Below are 24,751 nucleotides of genomic sequence, written 5' to 3'. Positions count from 1 at the left end.
TCTTGGTGATCATAACTAATCGTAAATAAAATACTTCCGTACTCTTCTCAACCAATATTATTTATGTACTATAATAATAATATTGTTGTACAGTCTTGTAACAGTCCTGTATGATGTTTTTGTCTGTGATCTAGATTTATATTTGTCATGTTTATCATATTAGCAGTAAGCATGATATTATGTGATGATACCACAGAATAATATATAATATGTAATGTTTGGCAAAAAAGATTGATTAACATAACCTCCTATGTGATGAAATATTGACAATTTGTACAATAAATACATATTATAATATATTATATTAAGTTTTTTACTTCAATTTTTTTCAGAATAAAAATGTATATTTTATTACGTTTTTTAAATGTATTTTCATTAATCATTGATGATTTGTGATTTTTTAAAACGTTTTTCGTCTCTCCTGAAAAATTAGGTTTAAGCACATGGGAGATTTTTTCGTGTCAACGACGATATATTGCGTGATCCATACAGCATGATACCCAATATACCTACTCATAAACATTAAAATGGTTTTGAATGGCCCAACATATTTGAATCGTAAAATTCCTGGTATGATTGAGCTACAAATTGTAATATGTTGTTTCCAAATAGTGACTCCTTATTATATGAGGGAACCCACAAAAAATATAATAATTTCATACACGTAAGTAGTACCTACCTATTTAATAAAACACTAAAAAACTTAATAACTAATAACACCTACGAGACATAATACAAGACTTCAAATTTGTTGAGTAGAGTTAAACGTATTTATTTTTATCTATTATCTCATAAGTATTGTTTATATTGAGAAAAAAATTATTAAAATATTTTTAAATCTATTTGACTTAGAGCTGGGCCGATAGCACTTTTTTCCGATATCCGATATTCCGATGTATTTTGCCGATATAAAACCGATAGCCGGTCCGATATTTTATTTCCATGAACCGATATAAAAATACTTAAAAACCCGATATATTTTTTAAAAACCGATACCCGATATATAAACCGATGTAACATTTAAATCATGTGACATATCAAAACATATTAGATTTCCGCTACGAAAAATAATAACAAATTAATAAATAATAAATATTAATAATTTTACAATTCTTTTATTTTTTAATAAATAAGTGGATAAAAAAAAAACAAATAACTGAAATACACATAAAATAGTATAAATGTATAATACTATAATAGTAAATAGTTAATTTATTAAATAAATTATAAAATATAACGTCTATACATTTAAAAATTAAAAGTTTAAACTAATAAGTAATAGGTAACTCGGACAATGTGCCGGTGCTGAGCCATTTTCCATTTTCCGGGTTACTGTAAAAACCAAAGTCTAGCAAATTCTGAAAATGACCTAGCAAAATCTAGCAAATTCCTAGCAATTTTTTTATATCAGATGTATAGTCCTAGCGTATTGTGCCGGTGCCAACTTGACGGACGTCCCCTACCTACCCTGATAATTATAATCATACTTATTAGTAAAAATATATTATATAAATTACTTGGTTCAACCATTAGTGTAGTATATAAAGCTACTCCAGCTTCATTTGACTCTAAATCAACCTCAGATGTTGGAACTAAAATAATTAATACATAAATTATTAATTAAATGGCTTAATAAAATATAAGTATTATACTTATTAGTAAAAATATAATATATAAATTACTTGGTTCAGCCATTAGTGTAGTAGATATAGCTACTTCAGATTCATTTTCATTTGACTCCTCGTTCGACTTTAAATCAACCTCCAATCTTGGAACTAAAATAATTAATGCATAAATTATTAGGTAATTAAATAGTTTAATAAAAATACAAAAATAAATAAAATGTAGGTATCTACCTATAATCTTAAACTTCTCAGGCAATAATATAGTATTATTTGTATTTGAACCTTGAACATCTATTTCTATTGATGATTTTGATATGCTACTGACAGTATTCAAATGAGAACTGTCAACTGAAAAAATAAATATTAATAAAAACAAAATTATAGGTACCTACAGTTTCAATAATGTAAGATTTAATATAAGAGCGAGACAGCGAGTTGTAGAAATAGCTAGTTAAAAGTAGTTTATTTTATAATACTTGTTTATAACTAAATTATAATAAACAAAAAGTACTCATACATTTGTCAGAAAAATCATTTGATAGTCTAGAAGATTTAAAAAATGTATTCAGTTTTGCAGTACAAAGTACTGATTTTCGTTTTTTGCACGATTTAGTATGTCTTGGCCAATTTGTACTATTCATTAAACCTTTTATTTTACCACAAGCACAGATGTTAGTTTCATTAACTAACGACATATTGCTAATCTGTAAAAATAAATTTTAAATAAAATATGCTTCTTTTTTGGCATGATATAAATCAAACTGATTTAAAGTGAACAGTTTTATTATTTAGTTTTTATTTTGATTTAGAAATTAAGCATTGAACCTAATATAATATATTATACCTACATAATAATAATAATAATAATAATATGCATAATGCATGAATACTTTTTATTAACTTAAAATGTAAAATCTATATAGCTATAATTAGTATAACTTATAAATATTAATATATTATATATTTAGCTATAACTACAAGTATTTAAAATCAATGAAACTTACTTCTAGAGTAGACGTTGTTTTCTGCACGTTGATTAAACACTTATTTAATGAACAATAGGTAATTTTTTTATCATAATTCAACTAAAATATAACATATTAATAAATTTAATATGACGTAATGAAATATTTTAATAAATTAAAAATAAAAACGTAACTGTGAAAATTGAATAATAATAAGTGATAGTTAATTTCACCAATACAAAATTGCCATAGACGCATACAAAATAATTTGAAGTTCGTAGATCAAACAGTCAACTGACGAATAACACAAATGAAAAATAACAAATTCACTAAAATATCTAGTATTCTAGTGGAAAGTGTGGAATACTGGAATTCACTAACCGATTATCGGTTATTTCATAATAATTAATAATTATCGTGAAGCCAATGGATAGGCCGGGTAGGGTGGTTGCTGGCTAGTTTTATCGAGGGAACAGGGAAACACATTTCTAAAAATAAATACCTAATATACGCTGTTATTACTTATTGGTATCTTATCACCATGTAGCAATACGCGTACGTAGGGGAACATGGGGCAAAGTGGGGTACCGGGGCAAAGTGGGGACATCGTAATATCTAGGTATTAATGTATAACATTGATAATTTTATTAGATGAATAGCTTCCTTGGTCGTCTCAGATTGTGTGATAAGAGTTTTGAATCAACCTATCGATTATTTTGCGATTAATCGATGAAAAACTGTACATGTACCTGTTATCATTTAATTGATAATACAAATTGATATTTTGTTATTGATCTATTAAATTATTTTGTGAACATTTTTTAACAATTTTTTTTTTATTAAAGAGTGTGTGTTCCTAGTTTAAGATTTATGTTCCTTATTTAAATTTAACTATTAGAATAAAATAAAATCAACGGCTCTAGGTAAGTTAATCAATCGGGGCAAAGTGGTTTACACCAGTCTGGGGCAATGTGGGGACGTCCCCACTTTGCCCCATATTTCAAATTTTATTAAATTTAAATGATGTGGTTTCAGAATGGTTAGGCATTATAAAAGAAAGACCAACCAACATTCATGGTCTGAAGACTCAATGAAGTCTGCAATATTGGCATATAATAATAAGGAGATGGGATTCAGAAAAGCTGCATTATCTTTTGGTGTTCCTCAAACAACTCTTGAAAAAAGAGCAAAACAATTTGCAGCAACTGAAAATTTAGCTAAAGCTAGCACAAAAGGTAACCTATTTTTATTTATAATAATATAATAAACACAATAACAACATTTAAAATTCTGATTCCAAATGTTTAAGGTAATAATATAATAATTTATATGTATACATTTATATTAAATTTATATCAATTTTAATAACAATTAAATTCTCAATTACAAAATGTGTAATATTTTTATTTAATATTTATAATAATACTATATTTAAAATTTAAATATAGAATAATTATACTAAGTATTATATGAAGTTAAATTAATGAAGTTGATTTTATAATTTTAGCTCTTGGAAGATTCAAAACGGTGTTTACTGAGGAGCAGGAGGTACAATTAGTAGAGTACATAAAGACTATGGAAGCACGTTTGTTTGGTTTGACTTCATTAGAGTTGAGAAGTTTAGCATACCAATTAGTAGTTAAAAATAATATAAGCCATACATTTTGTAAAGATGATTTAGCAGGAGTGGACTGGTTGTATGGCTTTATGAAGCGACATTCAGATTTGTCATTACGTCAACCTGAAGCTACGTCAGCTGCTAGAGCATCAGGTTTTAATCCGATTGCTGTTGGTAAGTTTTTTGCTTTGCTAACTGAAGTAGTAGACAAAAATAAATTAACAGCTTCACAAATATTCAATGTCGACGAGACTGGGATAACTTGTGTTCCAAAGTCTCATTCTAAAGTCATTGCATGCCGTGGCCGTCGACAAGTAGGAGCGATAACTTCTGCTGAAAGGGGTCAGACGATAACAGCTGAAATATGCATGGGTGCTGATGGTCATACATGCCTCCAATGCTTATTTTTCCTCGCGTAAGAAACAAACCAGAACTCATTGATGGTGGACCACCTGGAGCATGGGCTGAAGTTCATCCAAGTGGATGGATACAGACCGATTTGTTCCTAAAATGGTTTGATAAATTTGTAATTTTTTCTAGAGCTTCTAAGACCCATAAGGTTTTACTTTTATTAGATGGCCATGCTACCCATACTAAATCATTAGAACTTATAGATAAAGCTAGAGATGCTGGTGTTATATTGCTTTGCTTTCCACCTCACTGCACGCATAGACTTCAACCATTAGACGTAGCTTTTATGAAACCACTTAGCTTATATTACAGCGATGAAGTTAAAAAATGGCTTAGAGAGCACGCTAAAGACCATAGAGTTGTCACACAGTTTCAGATTGCTTCACTTTTTGGTAAAGCATATTTAAAAGCATCAACTATGACAACAGCTATCAGTGGCTTTAGAGCAACAGGCATTTGGCTAGTAGATGCCAACATATTTAAAGAACATGACTTCCTTGCTAGTGCTGCTACTGACATTGATTTAAATGTTTCAGTAACAGATTTGCAAAATATTTCGAACAGTGTGCTCCAAGCTAAAGATGTGTTAACTCCAATCATACAAACAAATAGTCTGCCCATCATTCATCCTTCAACTTCAAATCCTATTGGACAGCAAAATAATGACTCAACTCTTTCTATAACACAGCATAGTTCACCAGGATGTTCTCATTGGTCAGCAGGTGCTGAAAAATCAGTGACAAAATCATTTTTTGCATTATCTCCTGAAGAAATTCAACCTATTCCGAAAAGTAACAAAACCACTGCACGAATATCTAGGAGAAGAGGGAAAACAGCAATTCTCACAGAATCTCCTTACAAAAATGAGCTTTTAGCTGCTAACATATTAAGTGCAACACCCAGACAAGTTAAACGTTCTTTATCGTTCGGCCAAAAAAAAAATGCTAGAACAACCAAAAAAAATCTTAATAAAAAAACTAAAACCAACAAAGAGGATGATAAGTGTTTGTATTGTGATGAGCCTTACTCGACTTCAGTTGATGGGTGGATTCAGTGTGTACAGTGTAAAAAATGGGCTCATTGTCTTTGTGCTGGAATTGAAGAAAAAGATTATGAGACAATGTTTAAATGTGAATTTTGTTCCTAAAATTGTTTTAATATTTATTGCATTTAAAAAGTTACAATTTATATGTTTATTATTTCCTTTAAGTGAAGTTAGGTTAGGTATACATTTAAGTATATCAATGTTTTTTTTTATAAATAATTTTTTTTGTTTGGAAAATTAAATAAAATATAGAAAATTTAAATGATTTTTTTTATGTAAAGTGGGGTAAACTGTAAATTTCTTACAACCTTCTAAACTTCAACAAAAAAAAAAACTTTATTTTCAGAATAAATGTTCAGTCAATAACCATAACCTACAGATTGAGCTTACAAAATTTGAAAGGAAAAAATTTATTTTTAAGCAAGTTACAGGCTTACAGACAAGTCGTCGCGACATTCACAGCAATCGTTGTGATTTTTCAGCATAATGGTGTCTACTTTGGTTTTTTCTGCGTTCGACGACGAAATTCTCATTCAAGAGGTACAAAAGAATTCGGTTCTTTTCAATATTGGAGATAAAAATTATAAAAAGATAATATTTGGAAAGACATATCATTGAAACTTGGAAAATCAGGTAATGTGGTCTATATTAGATATAGGTATATATATAAAGTATATTATGAAAAAAACAATAATTAATATTTTGTAGTGGATGTAACAAAAAAGAGATGGAAAAATATTCGAGACTCATACTCTAGAAATATAAGAAAACCATCTACGGGTTCAGCGGCATCTATAAAAAAAAAGTGGACATTAGCACCTCATCTTGGTTTTTTGGAGCAAGTTGAATGCGAACGAAGGTACCTACATTTACATTATAATGTAATATATTTTAATGCTTGTTTTATTAAACTGAATCATAATATAATGCGTGTATAGGCTATAGCTGATCCTGCACACTTTGTGGCCCGTAAAAAATGACAACTCTTAAACAAATTGTGATTGTTCAACTCCTTTTTGGTGTAACTTACTGCAGTAAGTGCAACTCAGCCACCCTGGTAGGCAATGTGCGAAAATTCGATTTGATGCATGCTTGTACCTGATCTGCCCGATTAACCAATAGCAACCAATAATAAATAAATACTATTTCTATTAATTATTTCTCCTATAACCAATAGCAATCATTTATAAACAAATATTTCTATCATAAATCTCAAAATCTCTGTTTAAGCACTTCTATTAATTGAATGTAGCGTGATGTTATATAGCCTACGACCTTCCTCAATGAATGGACTATCCAACAAAAAAATAATTTTTCAATTCGAACCAGTATAGCCCCTTACAGCCTCTTTAAGCCCATTTTAGAAGTATGTACTATTTTCCCTCCATTTTACATAATAAGTATGTTTTATTACTATACTTATATATATAATAATTTGTTGTTTTTTTTTTTTGAGCCATTTGCTTGCCCTAAGCTTTGTTTCGGCGGTCTTCAGTGAGCAAATAAAGTGTCAGATTTCCTTTTTGAAGTGAGTATAATATATATTATCCTTCATTAATCAATTTACTAATGTAGGAAAATGATTTTTTTCCAGTTAAAAAATATGACGTCAAACAGCATCATCAAGCTTTCGTGCATCATTAATTTTATTGATAATAAAAAAATATTTTCTAAAGGAGAAAATTCTTTTGAATGTGGGTATGTCAAAAGTTTTAATTACATACCTGATGTAGGTATACTTAGTGGTCAAGTGCACGCAAGTATGAAAAATAAATTGTATGATGTTAAGGTAAATAACTTTGTAATTTTGATTGTATCATTTATAATATGATTCCTAAAATAATTGTAATATTTAATCTTTACAGATATTTTTTAAAGATAAAAATATTGAACATGCCAGCTGTACATGTCCGACAGGTTTGACAAAATGCCATCATATGGTTTCACTTCTTTTACATGTGCATAATAATATATCTGTAACTAATATATCATGCAGCTGGTCAAAAAAATCTGTAAGAGAAAATGATGAAGTATTGACTATTGATGATATGTATGAAAATAATTTTAAAGCTGTTACTGATACACACAATATTGATTTTAAAGCTTTATGCTTTGATAAATTAACAGCAACTAATCAAACAGTTGGATTTTTATGGTTTTTAAGTCCAGAATCTCCAGTTGAAGATTTAAGTGATATTCTTCTATTGGAAAATGTTCTTAATTCTTCAGAATTGAGAAATTCTATAAATAGTGTTCAAATGTTGTCTGACATTTGTAAGTTATCTTTTGAACAGGTTAAAGATATAGCTTCAAAGACCATAGGGCAATATGCAAATGTAAAATGGTGTCTTTCTAGGAAATTTCGTCTTACTTCGAGTAATTTTCATAAAATAATAAAATCGGTCAAAAGTAATCGATATCCTAATTCACTTTTTAAAGGTCTCTTAGGAAAATATTTTGTGGATGGAGTTAAATCGATTGAATGGGGGAAAACACATGAAAGTATTGCAATTGAAGAGTTTGAGAAGGCTAACAATTCTATTGTGACTAAAACTGGCATTTGGTTACATGAATCTGGATTTTTGGGAGCCAGTCCAGATGGTTTGCTTTTCTATGAAAACTCTTCTTATTGCATTGAAATTAAGTGTCCTTATAAATTTCGGAATGAAGACTTAAAAATTGCGCTTTCAAATTCAAAAGATTACATCATTAACTTTGATATAAATAAAAATGATTTCGTTTTAAATTCCAACCATGAATATTAGGGTGGTCCTTATATATAGGTGATGAAAAAAAAAATTAAAGACTTCTTTTCAAGCACCCCCAAATTTTGTTCATTGCTATAAGAAAATAATTTGGGTTAAATTTGGTGATGATAACTCACTCCCTTCACGTGCCGCAAAAGGGTTGAAAAATGACTAACGAGGGTAGTTTTCCTGTTTTTTGAATTTAAACCAAAAACTATAAGATCCACAAAAAAACACATAGAACCTTAATTGTAGAACATTAAATTACCTATAAAAAATATCTTTATAATATTTCTTGTCAATCCTTTATTTTTCGAGAATTTGTTAAATAACCAAATTTTATATATATTTCGAAAATTTGATTTTTTTATGGTTATTCTAATATATTTGGCGTATGGTTCAATTTACGACGAAGTCTTTTGTATAAAAAATGTTTAAAATATAATTTTCTAAAAATAAAGTCATAAGTAAAATATGCATTAGACCAATGACTTTGTTTTTACAGTAGGATTTGTGAAATATTTTATTAAACAACTCTTTTCTACTACCACGAAGAACCAAATACAACATTATTATTTTATTGATAAGAAAAAGATTACTTTATAATAAAGTTTGATGAATCAAACAAATTTTATTATACCTAAATATTTATTATATAATAATTTCTTAAAACTATTTTTAAGTTTGAGATAAGACAGCACATAATATGTTCTTTCGGTTATACACATTATCGTTGTTGAGTATTAGATTAGATTATTTATTGTGGTTGATTGTCGTATAATTGAAACCATCATGTCACATTCACTGTTCAGTGTTCATTCGTCTTTCTGTTCGTATCTTTAGTATCATGCCTCGTCAAAAAATATTTATTGTTGGTGTTATGAAAAACCAAATACTCGGTAGTAAATTACCATCTAAAAAAGACGTTTTAAGTGTTTTATTTTTTAATATGCGGATGGTAAAATTAACGCTACAAGATAGTATTTCATTGGTTATTGATGAATGTTTAATTTTTTGGAAAAAAGCCCGAATACCAACTCGAGATCGATGTCATTGCTTAAAACAATTGAAAAAACTCTATGAAGAATTACGAAACCTCGAAAAAAGTAAAAATCGGAATAGTGAGTTATGTAGGCAGAGAGAGCATAGTTTCGAAGAAAATTTAAATGATTTATTTGATATTGCGCATGCATTTGCTATGGATATGATAAAAATAAATGAAGATAAAGAATTTTTAAACTTTCAACGACAAAAAGGCCGCCCTGGGTGTATGCTTGGTACGGATGTACAATTAGCCGGAATTGAAAAACGAAAACATAATCGTGTAAAAAAAAACATCGAAGTACAAGAAAAGCCGTGTTCGTCAAAATCTGAAGAAGGTATGTTAAATTATATTTATTTAATAATTTATTTAATATAATTAAGAATATACTTATTGTTTTATTTTTGATTTCAGTTGAATTGAATTCTACATTTAGTTCGGAAGAAGTAGAATCTATTGATTCTGTTACAGAGACCGAAAGTTCTAGTTCTCCAATCCCGTGTACAATGCAAATGAAAAGGGCACGATTAGAAATATTGACACCTCGACTTTCTGCTGTACTTGATAAATGTAAGATCAGCGATAGAGATGCTGTTCATTTATTAACAGCCTGCGTGGAAGCAACTTCTCTAAATCCATTAGATTTTGTCATAAATCGAACTTCAATTCGGCTATCTCGTCAACGTTTTCGTGAGTTAAATGCTTTTAGAATAAAACAAAATTTTTTTGATTTAAATTTAAAATTTATAACTATACACTGGGATTCAAAAATTCTTCTCGATATAACTGGTAAAACAAAAGTCGATAGACTTCCTATTATTGCAACACCTCCAAATACTGAACAACTTCTTGGTGTTCCCGAACTTTCTGCTGGAACCGGTTATGAAGTTTCATCTGCTGTGTACGATACTCTTGAAGATTGGTTACTTCTTGATAGTGTACACGCATTTGTATTTGATACAACGGCATCTAATACTGGACGTTTAAATGGTGCTTGTGTTCTTTTAGAACATAAACTTGGACGTAATATTTTATACTTGGCTTGTAGACATCATGTTTTTGAAATTATTCTCCAAAGTGTATTCGTTGGATCTAAGTTTGCTCCATCTTCAGGCCCTGATATCCCATTATTTAAAAGATTTAAAAATCAATGGAAAACAATTGATTTAACACAGTTTTCAATTTGGTCGATGGATGTTAAGACCAGTAATGTTCTCAATGACGTAAGGCAACAAATATTAATATTTGCTCATGAAAAACTTAGAGACGATTTTCCTCGGGATGATTATAAAGAATTCCTTGAATTAATAGTCATATTTTTAGGAGACGTTCCTCCAGGTGGTATTAAATTTCGGCAGCCAGGACCCTATCATTTGGCCAGATGGATGGCAAAAGGAATATATTGCCTAAAAATTATATTATTTCAGAAGCAATTTAAATTAAGTGTAGGAGAAAAAAAAGCCTTACAAACCATTTGCTGTTTTATTGTAAAATGCTATGCGGAATCGTGGTTCACTGCTCCAGATGCAGTGCAAGCACCACTTAATGATATAATATTTATAAAAAAACTTAATTCTTATAAAAAGGACGATAAAATTATTGCAGAAATAGCTTTAAATAAATTTTTAAACCATTTATGGTATCTTAATGAAGAGTGCGCAGCTTTCAGTTTATTTGATGACAGAATTAATGTAAAACAAATACGTAATATGGTTCAAAAAATATTGGAAGAAGACAAAGAAGAAGAAAAAGAAGTACAAAAGAAATTTTACCTTAAATCAGAAGAAGTTTCTAATTTTGTAAATAATGAGCTCCCAACATCATTACTCTCGGCTAAATCGATGATGATGTTTAAGAGATTTGGTTTATCTACTAACTTCTTAAAAATAGATCCATCTGAATGGAACACACAAAATGACTACATCCAAGGTCAACAAATAATTAGGTCACTTAAGGTTGTAAATGATACAGCTGAACGTGGAGTGAAACTGATGGAAGAATTTAATGAAAAAATTACAAAAGATGAAGACCAAAAACAATTTTTATTGAAAGTTAGTAGTTTATATAAGTAATAAGTATTAGTAGGAAGTATTACTATAGTCATAACAAATTGTGCCTAAATATATGATTAATATTTTAATTATATTTTATATAATTTCAGACTGTGCAAGATTATCGTCGTAAATACCCAGGACATAGCAGAGAAAAGTTGAAAACGCCATATACCTAATAATTCAATAATTAATTTAATCTCCAAATACTCACCTTAATAATATTTAACTATTATACAATAAATATTTAAGTATAAAATAATTTGTTTGACTTATCAAACTTTATTATAAAGTAATCTTTTTCTTATGAATAAAATAATGATGTTGTATTTGGTTCTTCGTAGTGGTAGAAGAGTTGTTTAATAAAATATTTCACGAATCCTACTGTAAAAACAAAGTTAATGGTCTAATACAAACTTTACTTATAACATTATTTCAGAAAATTATATTTTGAACATTTTTTATATAAAAGACTTCGTCGTAAATTGAACCATACGTCAAATATATTAGAATAACCATAAAAAAATCAAATTTTCGAAATATATATAAAATTTGGTTATTTAACAAATTCTCGAAAAATAAAGGATTGACAAGAAATTTTATGAAGATATTTTTTATAGGTAATTTAATGTTCTACAATTAAGGTTCTATGTGTTTTTTTGTGGATTTTATAGTTTTTGGTTTAAATTCAAAAAACAGGAAAACTACCCTCGTTAGTCATTTTTCAGCCCTTTGCGGCACGTGAAGGGGGTCAGGTATCATCACCAAATTTAACCTAAATTATTTTCTTATAGTAATGAACAAAATTTGGGGGTGCTCAATAAAAAGTTTGAAAGTTTAAAATTAAGGACCACCCTAATGAATATTATGACCAAATACAAGGTCAACACAAAAATGTCATCTGCAATTCTTATTATAAGGACTTCTAAATCTTTAGTTGCTTTTAAAATGTATAAAGATCCAAATTGGTCATTAAATATTGATATTTTTCACAGTTAAAAAATATGACGTCAAACAGCATCATCAAGCTTTCGTGCATCATTAATTTTATTGAGCAAATAAAATTTCCTTTTTGAAAAGATTTTTCAATGCGAGTTACTAATTAAACACATTTTACATAATATTTATTCCAAATTAAAATTTGTTAAATTAATGTTGTCTTAGTGTTAAAATGGTTCAATGTTGGGTTCCGCTGTGTTCTCACATTTCCAACCGAGAAACCTGCAAGTTTTTTAGATTTCCAGCTAATTATATTACTAATGTAAAGTCTGGGCTAAATCAGTGAGGTAAAGTATATTTCAAATAGTTATATTCTGTTAAATTTTCAAATGCATAATTTATTGATTTAAGTTAAACCTTATTTTTGATTATACAACTTTTTACATGACAGAGGAGCAGATACATATCCCACAAAAAATAACAAAATATGTAGTTGCCATTTTAAGGATGGTTTAAGAGAAAATGGACCTACTGAATTTGAATGGAATAAAAACTCATCCTTTTCATTTGCATCTCCTGAAAAACATACCAAGTATGCAAAAGAAAATAATTAACTTTTAGATTCAATTCAATATTAACTATGTTTATTATTGCTTTTTTTTTTTTAGTAATTGATTTGCATTATTATCATAGGCGCAAATCACCTGAAAATATTAGGGGGGCTTTTTAAGGAAACAGGCCCAGCTCTAAAGGGGCTCCATGCACACCCCTATAGTACCATACCATATACATTAATAAAATATAAATCTCACAAATATAACTAAACATATTAAGTAAAACAAATTAATTAAATTTATTATACAAATTTAATGAAAATGTAAGCTTATTTTCAGCATACTTATTTAAAATAATTTCATTATTAAGAACTATAATATCTCTTTCAATCTGAATAACTGATAAGTCTGATAGTCTTTAAATAAACTTAAATTAAATGAAGTTTTAATAAATGTTATTGATGTTATTATGGAAATATTATGGTAGTAACATTATATAAGTTATAGGTAATTACGGAATTCGGGGTGCTATCATTAAAATTCAGGGTGCTAAGGGTTCCTTAGCACCCCTGCGATTTGTGCCTATGTTTATTATTGTATTTTATAACTGTTAGTTTTCTTTGGGATTAACCTTGCTAGTGATGCTAGTCCTTTACTTAAATCAATCCAGTCTTCTAATCATACCAGCTAACTATATTATTTTATTTGTTCTTTAATAAATAGTTGTGGATATTAATATAATGTGTGTGTATATGGTTCAAAATAAATTAAATATATGATGTATATTAAAAAAATAAAATATCTGTTTATTTATATTTTATATAACCCTGTATTTATCTCAAATTAATACTTAACTAATTATAACTTATAAATCATATTTTTTTTTATCACTAATAAATGTGTTAGAGTAGAATGGAGTTAGAATAAAGTTGTATAAGCTCTACAATGGATTAATAAGTAAGTATTATTAAATTATTTATGCTAATATAATTATATGATGCATGCACAATTGTATTTGTATTGTCAGCATAACAAAATATTATTAGCATTAAAAATGAAATTTTTAAATCAAGAATTTGTTTTTTCTATTATTATATTAAAGAAGTAAGAAGGTAGGAAAACGAAAGTTCAATTATTATTGAAAACAGTACAACAACTGAAACTTATGTCTTAACACCTACAAATAGTAAAAGTGATGAAGTTGAAAAGTATTTTCTTCATAAAGAAATTGAAGAATTAAAAAATAAATTGCTTAATATATTATTTTTGTTTTAGTATTTTGTCATAAAATTGTAACTGTATAAAAAATATTATTGTTATTGGTGAAAAATATATTTTTTTTGTTTTTTTTTTTTGTAATTTTGATTTTATTAAAATATTATAGTACCGGTAAAAATTTAAAAGATAACTTTTTCATGAATTCAAACCTACTAATTTTTTTTTGATTGAAAATCTGTCATTGTTTGTTTTAAAAATTGTTCTTTATTAGTTATCGAGGTTGTGCGGTTGTTTAATGCTACTATGTTTTATATAAATATAAGTTTGTAATCTCTTCATAGTATCGATAAATTGAAAAATGTTTGGATGTGCATTATAAAACATCGCGTTGAGCTTAGAATAAAAAGCTTCACAACTATTTGTAGTTTCATAGTAGTAGCCGAGTATTCTGTCCATAATGAAGGCGGAAAACTAGATTCTGGTAGTTTATATGTTTCTAATATATAATCAGTAAAAATATCAATTTTTTCATCTAACGGTTTAATAGATATTAAATCGTCTATGAAAAGTTGATTACTTCGTCAGGATGAAGAAACAGTAATCCAAAAAAATATTTTAAGTATTTACTTGAATCGCTGTAAATTTTATATTCAGAACTTAGGCCAATTGATTGTATTTTCCTATACTAGCTTTGGCCCAAATGAAATCGGCATCCTTTCAGAGTTATTGAAGGCCAAACTCATAAAATAGCCAAATGTATTGCTTTTTCCAAATCTGCAAACACTCTTTTTGGAGAAAATATAATATTGATTTTATTACATTCAGACAAAATGTGGAAAAATGCCTTTTCGTATGTTTTTAATTCCTTATCAGGAAGTAGAAAAAATAATAGTGGTATATATTTACCATTTTGCAAGCCATGAACTGTGAAGATTTGAGTAAAAAGGCTTGGGCACCTTTTGAAAGTTTCGTCAACAAAAATTGTATCAATATTGCTTAAAAATATTAAGTTACTTTTACAAGAAAATAATAAGATATTCGATACAAAAAGATATGCTCATTTGCAAAAAAGTCTGTCTGAAATTGAAAATTCTTTACAGTTACGTAATTTATCGAAAACAAGATGGACAGCCCGAGCAGAGTCAATAAAAGCTGTATGGGTTTCATTTGACTCAATTGTAAAAACACTAGAAGAAATGTCTACAGCCCAGTACTTTGATAAAAACACAAGATCTCAAGCTTTAGGAATCGCCAAAAAAATACTCACATATGACTTTGTAGTATCACTATATTTTATGAAAAACGTGATGTATAAAATGAAAATTTTAACTGAAAGTTTTGAAGCCAAAGATCTCAACATAATTGATGCTCTAATGCTATTAATTAGTTCTACTGACATTTTCAATGATATTAACAATGATTCGATAGGCATGGATAATTTGATTGATAGTTCTATTAATTATGCACATCAATTAAACATTAATCCTGAATCTGATTTCAACAAAATACACAGGAGAAGACTATTGCCAAAAAGGTTAGATTCTAATCCAAGTTCACAGGCAATATTTGATTTAAAAACTTTCTACAGATCTGAATTAAAAAAAGTTTTAGATACTCTGACAACATTGACTTCCGAACACTTAAAAAAAATACATTGCTACTGTTGAACCATTATTAATTCTTTTAAAAGTGTCTATGAGTAATAAACATTCAGCAGAAGACTTTGAAAAGATAATAAATTTATTCCCTCCAGGATGTTCTGTATCCAATATTAAGGATTTTGATGCAATTTATTCTGAATATCTTGTGCTGGCTCACCGTTGCAAGGAGGCTAAAAACGTTTTGGATATCTTAAATGTATCAGAAATGTATAAAAATATTTTGCCTAATATGAACAAGATATTAAGATTAATGTTTACAGCCCCTGTAAGTACAGCCTCCAATGAACGAGCGTTCAGTAAATTAAAACTAATAAAAAACTTTTTACGATCTACCATGAATGCTGACCGTCTTCAAAATTTAATGTTACTTAATACCACAGAACAAACAGAAGGGAATCATATTTCATTTAACATAGGCTCTTATGGGAGATGATAAAACCACGTCCGACATTTCTAGAATTTAAACGTGCTGCCACGTACCGGGAATTTCCCTTTTTTTCTTTATATCGTACAGCACTGTTTATTCGTTCAAATTTCTAATATATTATTATATTCAAGCAATCAAACCGATTTTTTTTTAAGAAATTGCATTTTTACCATTTATCTAAGTACAGAATCTAAGAAAAACAGAAACTATACATATTTTATTTATCATTATTTAGTAGATGAATGAACAAAAATGCATAGGTACACAGAAGATTACAAAACAAATTACGTACACTAATTTTAAATAATCTAAGCAGTACTAATTTTATTTTTTTTTTTGGAACTTGTGTAATGAGTACACCCAATTGCTGAGAAAAATTGAAGATTTATTCTAAATAAATATACTGGTAGAAGTATGTGACATTGTTACATAACCTGTATCTTTTTCTAGTTTATAACCGACGACGCCGACATAACCTGTACCTATTGTCAGTAGGAATACCTCAAATTCACATTTACTACTCTCTAAGAGCTGTAAAATTTAAAATATTACACAGTATAAATTCAATTTATTTTTTATTTTTTTGTAAAGTTTCAAAAACAAATTACATCATCGTAAACAATAATTACAAATAATAAAACAAATATAACAATCAACATGCATAACAAGTTAACATTATAATTTATTTAATAGGAAAATTCAGACTTTGATAGTTACCAAATGAGGAATATTAATTATGAAAGCACATTAGTACTTAAGTAAAAAATTACGAAATAATAAAGTTAAACTAAAAATAATAGTAATAATAATAATAATAATAAAATTAATACAAACAAAAATCATAAATTACAAATGAATTGCAGATTAACAGTGTAGCCACAAACCACAGAAAACTTAAAAAAAGAGAATTTCTCGGTACGTGGCAGCACGTTTAAAATCTAAAAATGTCGGACGGTATTTCGATAAGCCTTAGGATTCCCTTCTGTTTGTTCTGTGTTAATACTAACAAGGATATTTTAGATACAATTGATACCAGGGTGCTCGTGAAGAAGTGGTCCCATTTGAAACATCGTAGATTAGAAGTATAAGAAACTAATCAAAAATTTAAAATGTTATTATAAAAAAATGTATTGAAAATATAATGTTTAATGATATAATTTATAGTTGTTTTTATTTATTGTTATTTTATATGTTTTTGAAAAAGACGCAATTTTTCGCATTTGGGGGTCGACAAATTGTTAATTCCACCCCCCTATAAATTTTTGGTAGCGCCAGCCCTGGTTATAACCTCTCGATTGTTGAAATCACTCGATTGTTCCCATCACTGCGCCATATAGTGCGAATGCCCGGCGCGCGTTGTTGGGCACAGCGCACTAGATATTTCGTGTTCGGTCGGTTGGCGGCGCGTCGGTGTTAGTCCGCGGCGACAGTCGACGGTAACAACTGCACTAATTGATCACTGATTAACGACGGTGTGCGCGCTATTTAGCGAATTTTGATTTTACGTAAAACTGTCTCGTTACAAACTGCTGTTGACACTTTCAAAACATTTGTCCATGAACAAACATAATTTGGCTGTATCAGCTGCAGAAGAATTCATTTTGTCAACTTTTTCGCCTGAAATAATATTGATTAGTATATACAGTTTTCGACCACCAGACCATTCAGATGGCATAAACATGGTGGCGCCTACTATCTTTGGCTCAGTACTTGAGCAGCCACTGACACCTTTATCTATTAACAGCAAGGAAAAACAAGACACTTTTTTGTGTGGTCTTATAAGTGTTATTAATACCTACCGTTGTAAGGAGTAGGCAAAAATCGGGCACCAGTAAAAGTAGGTCTTATTTTTTCAAATATAAATGGCATTTGATCGATTCTCTAACTTAATAAACTAAGGAGTGTCAATTAGTAAATAAGTAGTAGTATTTAATTTAATTTTTTTAATTTTTTAATTTTTTTCGTTTCTTTTAATTCTAAGATTGTATTATAACCTTTAATCACGTCTTGCATCATTTTTGACTCATTTTGATTCAATTTGCTGATTTTTTGTCATTGTTTATTCAATAGATATATTCTGACCTGCGCACAGTGGGAGGAATACAAGTTCTAGCTGGCCAAAATGTTTAAAAAAAAAAAACAACATTAATATATTAAATAAAAGTTAATGTATTATAGTACATACAAATTAAAAAAAAAATTCGAACACGAGTTCTAGTTGCCCAAAAAATTTTATGGAATCAAAATATCATCAAAATTAATACATTAACAAGTTGACTGCCATGAAGACCATTATTGGTACTCATTAGTTTTGTTATCTACGCCATACTATTTTTAAGTTATTTGTCATTCACGCTTTGAGTACCAATCCTGGTATTCACTTAACTTATTTCTCAGGCATTGAATGCCAAAATTGGTACTCACTTTTAACATGTGTTAAACTATTGAAGACCGTATTTGGTACTCAATTTAGCCATTGAAATGAAAAGTACAGAAAAAATTCTATAAAATGATGTTGATAGCAAAGTTTAATTTAAATTTAATTGGATTTTACAATAATTTACATGAATGGGTCTTAAAAAAACATTCTAGACAAAAATATTTTAAACACTTGGTACATTTAGTCTGAACACTACGTGTAATCTTTTGAGCATGTTGTCTTCCACCTTGTTCAGCCATTTCTTTGTAACAGATATAACATTTTCCTCGTTGCGCATTGATAAGAATATGTTTCTCTTCACTTGGTTGAACTTCGATTTTTTTAATCAAACAATGAATTATACTTTCACGAAATTGAGTTACACTAATTTTTTTTGAAGTTACAGCAGTATACAAAGACATCGCATTTAATAAACATGTATTCAATAAGATTTCAAACATGACTTTTCGATACCATTTCAAGGACCTCCGAAGTGGTGAATGATATGAGCTTCTTAAATCACAAATATCAACATACCCTTTTGCTTTGTTATAATCAATCACCATTTGAGGTTTTACAACTTGTTTTCCTCGTTTATTATTCACTACTACCGTATTATTTTTATGTTTGGTTGATAGCATTAATACGTCCCGCTTATCTTTCCATTTAAGAACAACTATATTATTTTGACTTTGACTTGACATAATTTCTCCTTTTTTTAATTTTGCTTTTACAACCGATACTGGATTAAATTTTCTATTTGGGGACATTACGTTCAAATAGAAAATTTAATTCGTTGACCGATTAAGAAGTTGATTAGCAAGAGTTACTGACGTGTACCAGTTATCAGTATACATTGTTCTCCCTTTATCTAAATAGTCCTCGGCCAACTCCATTACTATTTTAGTGGAAACCCCTACACCAGGCACTGACTCTTGGCCCGCATAAATTTTAAAGCCGATTGTATAGCCATCATTAATACACAATTTAAATACTTTTATTCCGTATCGATGTCGTTTATTTTTTATAAATTGACGAAATGATAATCGTCCAACGAAAGGAATTACAGATTCATCAATACACATATTTTTAGAAGGTACGTTCCACATTTTAAATTTCATCACCAATAAATCTACCAAATTACGAATTTTGAAAAGTCTATCACCTGGAGGGCATTCTGCATTGTTTGAACAGTGAAATGTTCTTAAAATAATTTCAAACCCCATCCACATAACTATACCTAAAAATGTTTTCATTTCATCAATATTAACTTCTGTCCATTTTTTCAATCTAGATTTAGGACGTAAAGGAAGTGAACACAAATTATTTCCATATCTATTAGTTTCATTAACTAATATACTTAAAATTTCGTTATCCACGAACAAGGAAAAAAAATCAAATGACGTTCCATCAATTAAAGTATCAAATAAATCTGGATTTATTCCAAACGTTTCATTTTGTTCATTGAAAACTGGACAGCTAACATTTTCACTCACAGGACCCCAATTTGGTTCAGTTTGAGTTGGTGTTTGAATAATGGGTATAATAGAGGTATCATCGTCACTCGAATCAGAAACATCAACATACTCCAAATCACTATCATCCTACGCATACAATAAAAACAATTCTTAACACCTACCTACTATACAACAATAATTTATGGGGGATATAATTTCTAAAATATCTTACCGAAAGATTTAAATTGAAATCAGGATCTGCATCTGGATCGTCAACAAATGAATTATCAGACACATCTTCATCAGAACTTAGAGCAGCCATAATTTGATCACGATTCATGTTTTATTTAGTATTTTATGTACGAGTTTTTTTACAAACAAGACAAAATAAATTGATCAAAATCACACTAGGATGGCGATGATAATAAAGCCTTCACTGCTGACAATATTGTGATATAATGATATTTATCAGTTTACAGGGAAAACTTCATATTATAGTCTATTTTAAGTCGATATACGCACATTAGGGTGGCACTCAAATTTTTTTTTTTTTTTTTTTAGTTTTCTCATGTTTTTAATTTGATCTATTTATAATAAAAGTGATATTGTGAAAGTTAAAAAAATTTTAAAAAATTTTACGAGGTCGCTCAATGCACTTAAAAATACCAAATACAAAATAATAATATACCTATGATAATTTTATTTTTGTAATGTTAAATTTAATTATCAATGTAGTTTTAATTATATTAGGAACAATAAAAAGTAAATACAAATTGGGTTATTACATTACATAACTATTGTGTTGATAAGGTGTATAAATATCATAAGGTTTACAATCAATTACATTTGTAACAAAGTTGTCTTTTTGGAATCAGGAAAATCTTTTCTGTGTTTTTCGATTACTTGCAGAATGTATTGCTGTTGTTCTTCTTGATTTGTACGAGTTCCATTAAATGATGTCATCAATGCTATACCTCTTTCAGCTGCATCATTAACCACTTTGAGAGCTTTTACTTTTTTATATCCATCCAGAAATTCCGTACTATTTTTCCAAGTACTTGGGTGTGTCGTTAAAAAGTTAGTTTTAATGTTTAGAGCCGTAAAAAGCTTATGTGTATTATTTGTAACAAAATCATTTAATTCACAATTTGAAATACTATGTTCTGGTATTTTTATTCTGTGTTCAAGAACATTAGTCCCAATTTTGTCTAGAGACTTTACCATTTTTAATTTAATATCATCTGAAACTCGATTGTCAAAAAATGCCAATCCAATTAATGTATCACTAAGGTACCATAAATGTCCAGAAAAAGCTTTTAAGGCTAATTTATAAATACCATTACTTGTATTTTTGTACCTATTCAGATCTTTCATGAAATTCAAATCATTCAGTGGTGCACCTGAAGCATCAGTTGAAGTAAACCATGCTTTTAAATAAACTCTCATTATGAACAAAGTAAAATGTTCTAAGTTTAATAATTCTGTATCTTTCAGTTCAAATTGTGAACGAAACAAAACAATTTTTATACTATAAATTATTTTCGCCATCCATCTTGCTCGATGACAAGCTCCGGGTTTTTTAAAACCATTTTTTTCGGGAAGCTCTTCACCAAAGAAATATAAACTTAATTGCAGTAACTCTTTATAGTCATCACGTGGTTGAAACTTAGTTAATTGATCAAAAATAAATTTTACCATATCAGTTTTTATCACATTTAAGTTTGGAGATAGAAATGTACTCATTAAGCCATTTTCAAACCCCTCTTTATTTATGTTGGGCCAAGATTTTGAAAATTGTTTGAATAATGCAATATCTGGTCCATTTGATGGACCTATTAAACAATCAAACACTTTACCTACGACAATTTCAAAAATATGATGCCGACAGGCCAATTTTAACAATACTCGTTCTAATTTTTTTTCTAATAACACACATGCACCACTTTTAAGTCCTGTATTGCTAGCAGTTGTGTCAAAACACATAAATTGAACACGATTTGATAAGTTCCAGTCGTTAAGAAGATCATAAATTGCCTCAGCTATCATTTTTCCAGTACCTTTTAACAATTGTGGAACACCTAAAAGTTTCAAATTACCATTTCCGGAAACTAAAACGGCTTGGCGATCTACGTGTTCTGTTTTTGTCAATGTTGGTAGGATTTTTCCATCAAAGTGAATTACTAGCGAGTCAGATGGATCAAAGGCAGATTTTATATCCGCCGCAATTTTTTCTCTTTGTTGACGACGAGCTCTTCGTATTGATTCTCTATTTAAAGCAATGCTAGTTAAATCTTGCCCAACTGATTGAGCCACAGCTGCTAATACAAATGTCGCATTTCTGTTACTTATATTAGCTCTGTCCAACACTGATGTTAGAGTACTGTTAACTACATTTTTTACTCTTTTCTTTGGACATTTTGAATGTTCAGTGGACTTATATACTTCAAATTCAATATCATCCAAGTCACTTTGCTCGTCACAAGAAGAATCGCTTATTAATTGTACTTGATATGATGATTCAATTTTTCTTTGACTTTCCTTACGTTTTCTATTATCCAATATTTTATTTTTTTGTATACGTTTTTCTTCAATTTTATCAAAATTTATATCTCTTTTTGCCATATATCCTTGACGTCCTTTTTCTCTCTGAGCTAATAAAAACAACTTATCTTCTTCGATATTAATTAAATTTAATGCATTGTTATGTGCTATATCAAATAGATCATCAATTGTATTTATAAATTCATTTTCTTTTATTATTTGGCTATCTGACCGTCTTAATGATTTTTTTTTTAAGTTTATCCATTTTGTGTGTAAATCTTTAAGTTTTTTAGATACGTGGTATTCTTGTTTAGTTGGTATATTAGCCCTGACCCAAAATGTAATGACTTCACGTGCAGTTAAAGTAGAACTTTGTTGAATAGAATAATTATTATCCAAATGTAAATTAAAAAACTTACATAATGTTTGACGATTTGATGGCAGTTTGTTCCCAAATATAGTTTCCGATGTTGATCCAACTAACCAAATATCTCGATTTTGCAATGAAGACTAGGTATAAATCAATATGATAATTTATTACATTATTCTTTAATTAAATATTGGTGTATAAAATACTTACTCGAGTCATAATGAAAATATTACAACAATAAGCAGATTTAAAAATATATAAAATAATCTTCTCTATACGTCCGTACACATAAATGTAATAAACAACACTAAACACTAAAATAGTACCGTCGTACCAGTATCAAAAGATAAACTGACTAGAAACTTAAATTACATTAATACAATATTGTTATCTATATAAATAATGACTGCATTACATAACTACTTAGTACATACCTTACCTATCTATTATTAATTTTTATAGTACAATTAGAGATGTAATAGCCTTAAAGATGTGATTGCCTTAATATTGCCCAAATATTATTTGATTTGCACCAAACTTTCAACAAAGCATTTTTACACCAAATGGAACAATATTAAACCATGAGACATGATTAAAAAAAAAAAAAAAAATCACATACAAATGAGTGCCACCCTAACGCACATGCACGTGGCCATAACGTAATCGGGAGTAGGAATTTATGATATAATAGGCATTGAACCTAACCTAAAATGGTACTCACTCCGATTTTATTTTTTTTTTTATTTATAATCAGTAGTATAATAATAAATGATTACGACAAAATATTATTAGATTTCTCTGAAAAATACCCAAGGCCCACATGATAAATCTGTAAAATTTGCCTTGGCGTAGTTATAAGTATTGTTGAATACCAATTATGGTACTCACGGCGCTAAGAACCATTATAATAAAAATGGCTCGGCAGTCAACTTGTTAAATATAGTTAAATATACTAAACATATATTAAAAAAAATACAAGTACGAGCTTTAACTGGCCAAAATGCACATAGTTAAATAATCAACAAAATTATAGAATTAAATATCAAAGTAGGTACACATAAATTTAAATAAAAATCAATCAGAATCACTTAAATATTTACTTTCGAAAGCACTAGACTCGGATTCAGAACCGGATCTATTACCAGTTTTTTCAATGTTCAATAAAAAGACAACTTCTGGTGGTAATGTAGTTGGAGGTTTTTAGACTCAGTTCTTAATGCTGTTATTTTAGTATCCGATGTTACTAAAGCTACGTTTACACGATGATAGTTTAACGCGATAGTTAATATCGCGAGAGTGTGCGATATTTTGATTATCACGATAGTTAGTGTTTACACGCTATCGAGCGTTTTTACTACTATCACACTGTCACAGCAATATAAACTATATAGCAAGTAGTGCTAGTAGCGACTTGCGATTCTAGAGTGTAAAATATGTCGACAACTGAAGTGACTTTTGCGATTGTTAATGTCATTAGTGAGATTATTAAGCTTAGACAAACTAAGAAAACAAGGCAAAAACGCATTTGGATAAAACCATGGATTCAACGACGAAATGCATTGGGTGCATCGAGCACACTAACGAGAGAGTTAGCATCTGAAGACCCCGACAGCTATTGCAATTTTTTTAGAATTAATGAAGATATGTTTAATATTTTACTC

At 28.8% G+C, this 24,751-nt stretch overlaps 2 protein-coding genes and 1 pseudogene across 2 annotated transcripts; 2 read left to right on the top strand and 1 right to left on the bottom strand.

Annotated features, from left to right (window-relative positions):
• The first annotated feature begins 7,267 nt into the window (after positions 1-7,267).
• On the top strand, positions 7,268-8,340 carry LOC132934060 (uncharacterized; annotated as a pseudogene).
• A 914-nt stretch (positions 8,341-9,254) lies between these two features.
• LOC132953547 (uncharacterized) lies at positions 9,255-11,734 on the top strand. Its single transcript, XM_061025938.1, has 3 exons — positions 9,255-9,790; positions 9,868-11,504; positions 11,615-11,734. The coding sequence occupies exons 1-3, from the start codon at positions 9,259-9,261 to the stop codon at positions 11,681-11,683; spliced, it is 2,238 nt and encodes a 745-aa protein (XP_060881921.1). The 5' UTR covers positions 9,255-9,258; the 3' UTR covers positions 11,684-11,734.
• Positions 11,735-17,822: 6,088 nt separating this feature from the next.
• On the bottom strand, positions 17,823-20,519 carry LOC132953546 (piggyBac transposable element-derived protein 4-like). The gene is made up of 4 exons (XM_061025937.1): positions 20,412-20,519; positions 19,557-20,326; positions 18,940-19,478; positions 17,823-18,037 (listed from the first exon to the last, which is right to left on the bottom strand). The coding sequence occupies exons 1-4, from the start codon at positions 20,517-20,519 to the stop codon at positions 17,823-17,825; spliced, it is 1,632 nt and encodes a 543-aa protein (XP_060881920.1).
• Between the last annotated feature and the right edge of the window lie 4,232 nt (positions 20,520-24,751).

This window comes from Metopolophium dirhodum, chromosome 1, assembly GCF_019925205.1.
Source record: "Metopolophium dirhodum isolate CAU chromosome 1, ASM1992520v1, whole genome shotgun sequence".
Classification (NCBI taxonomy): domain Eukaryota; kingdom Metazoa; phylum Arthropoda; class Insecta; order Hemiptera; family Aphididae; genus Metopolophium; species Metopolophium dirhodum.
Note: the sequence above shows the minus strand (reverse complement) of the source record. Positions and strands in the feature narration are given on the sequence as shown.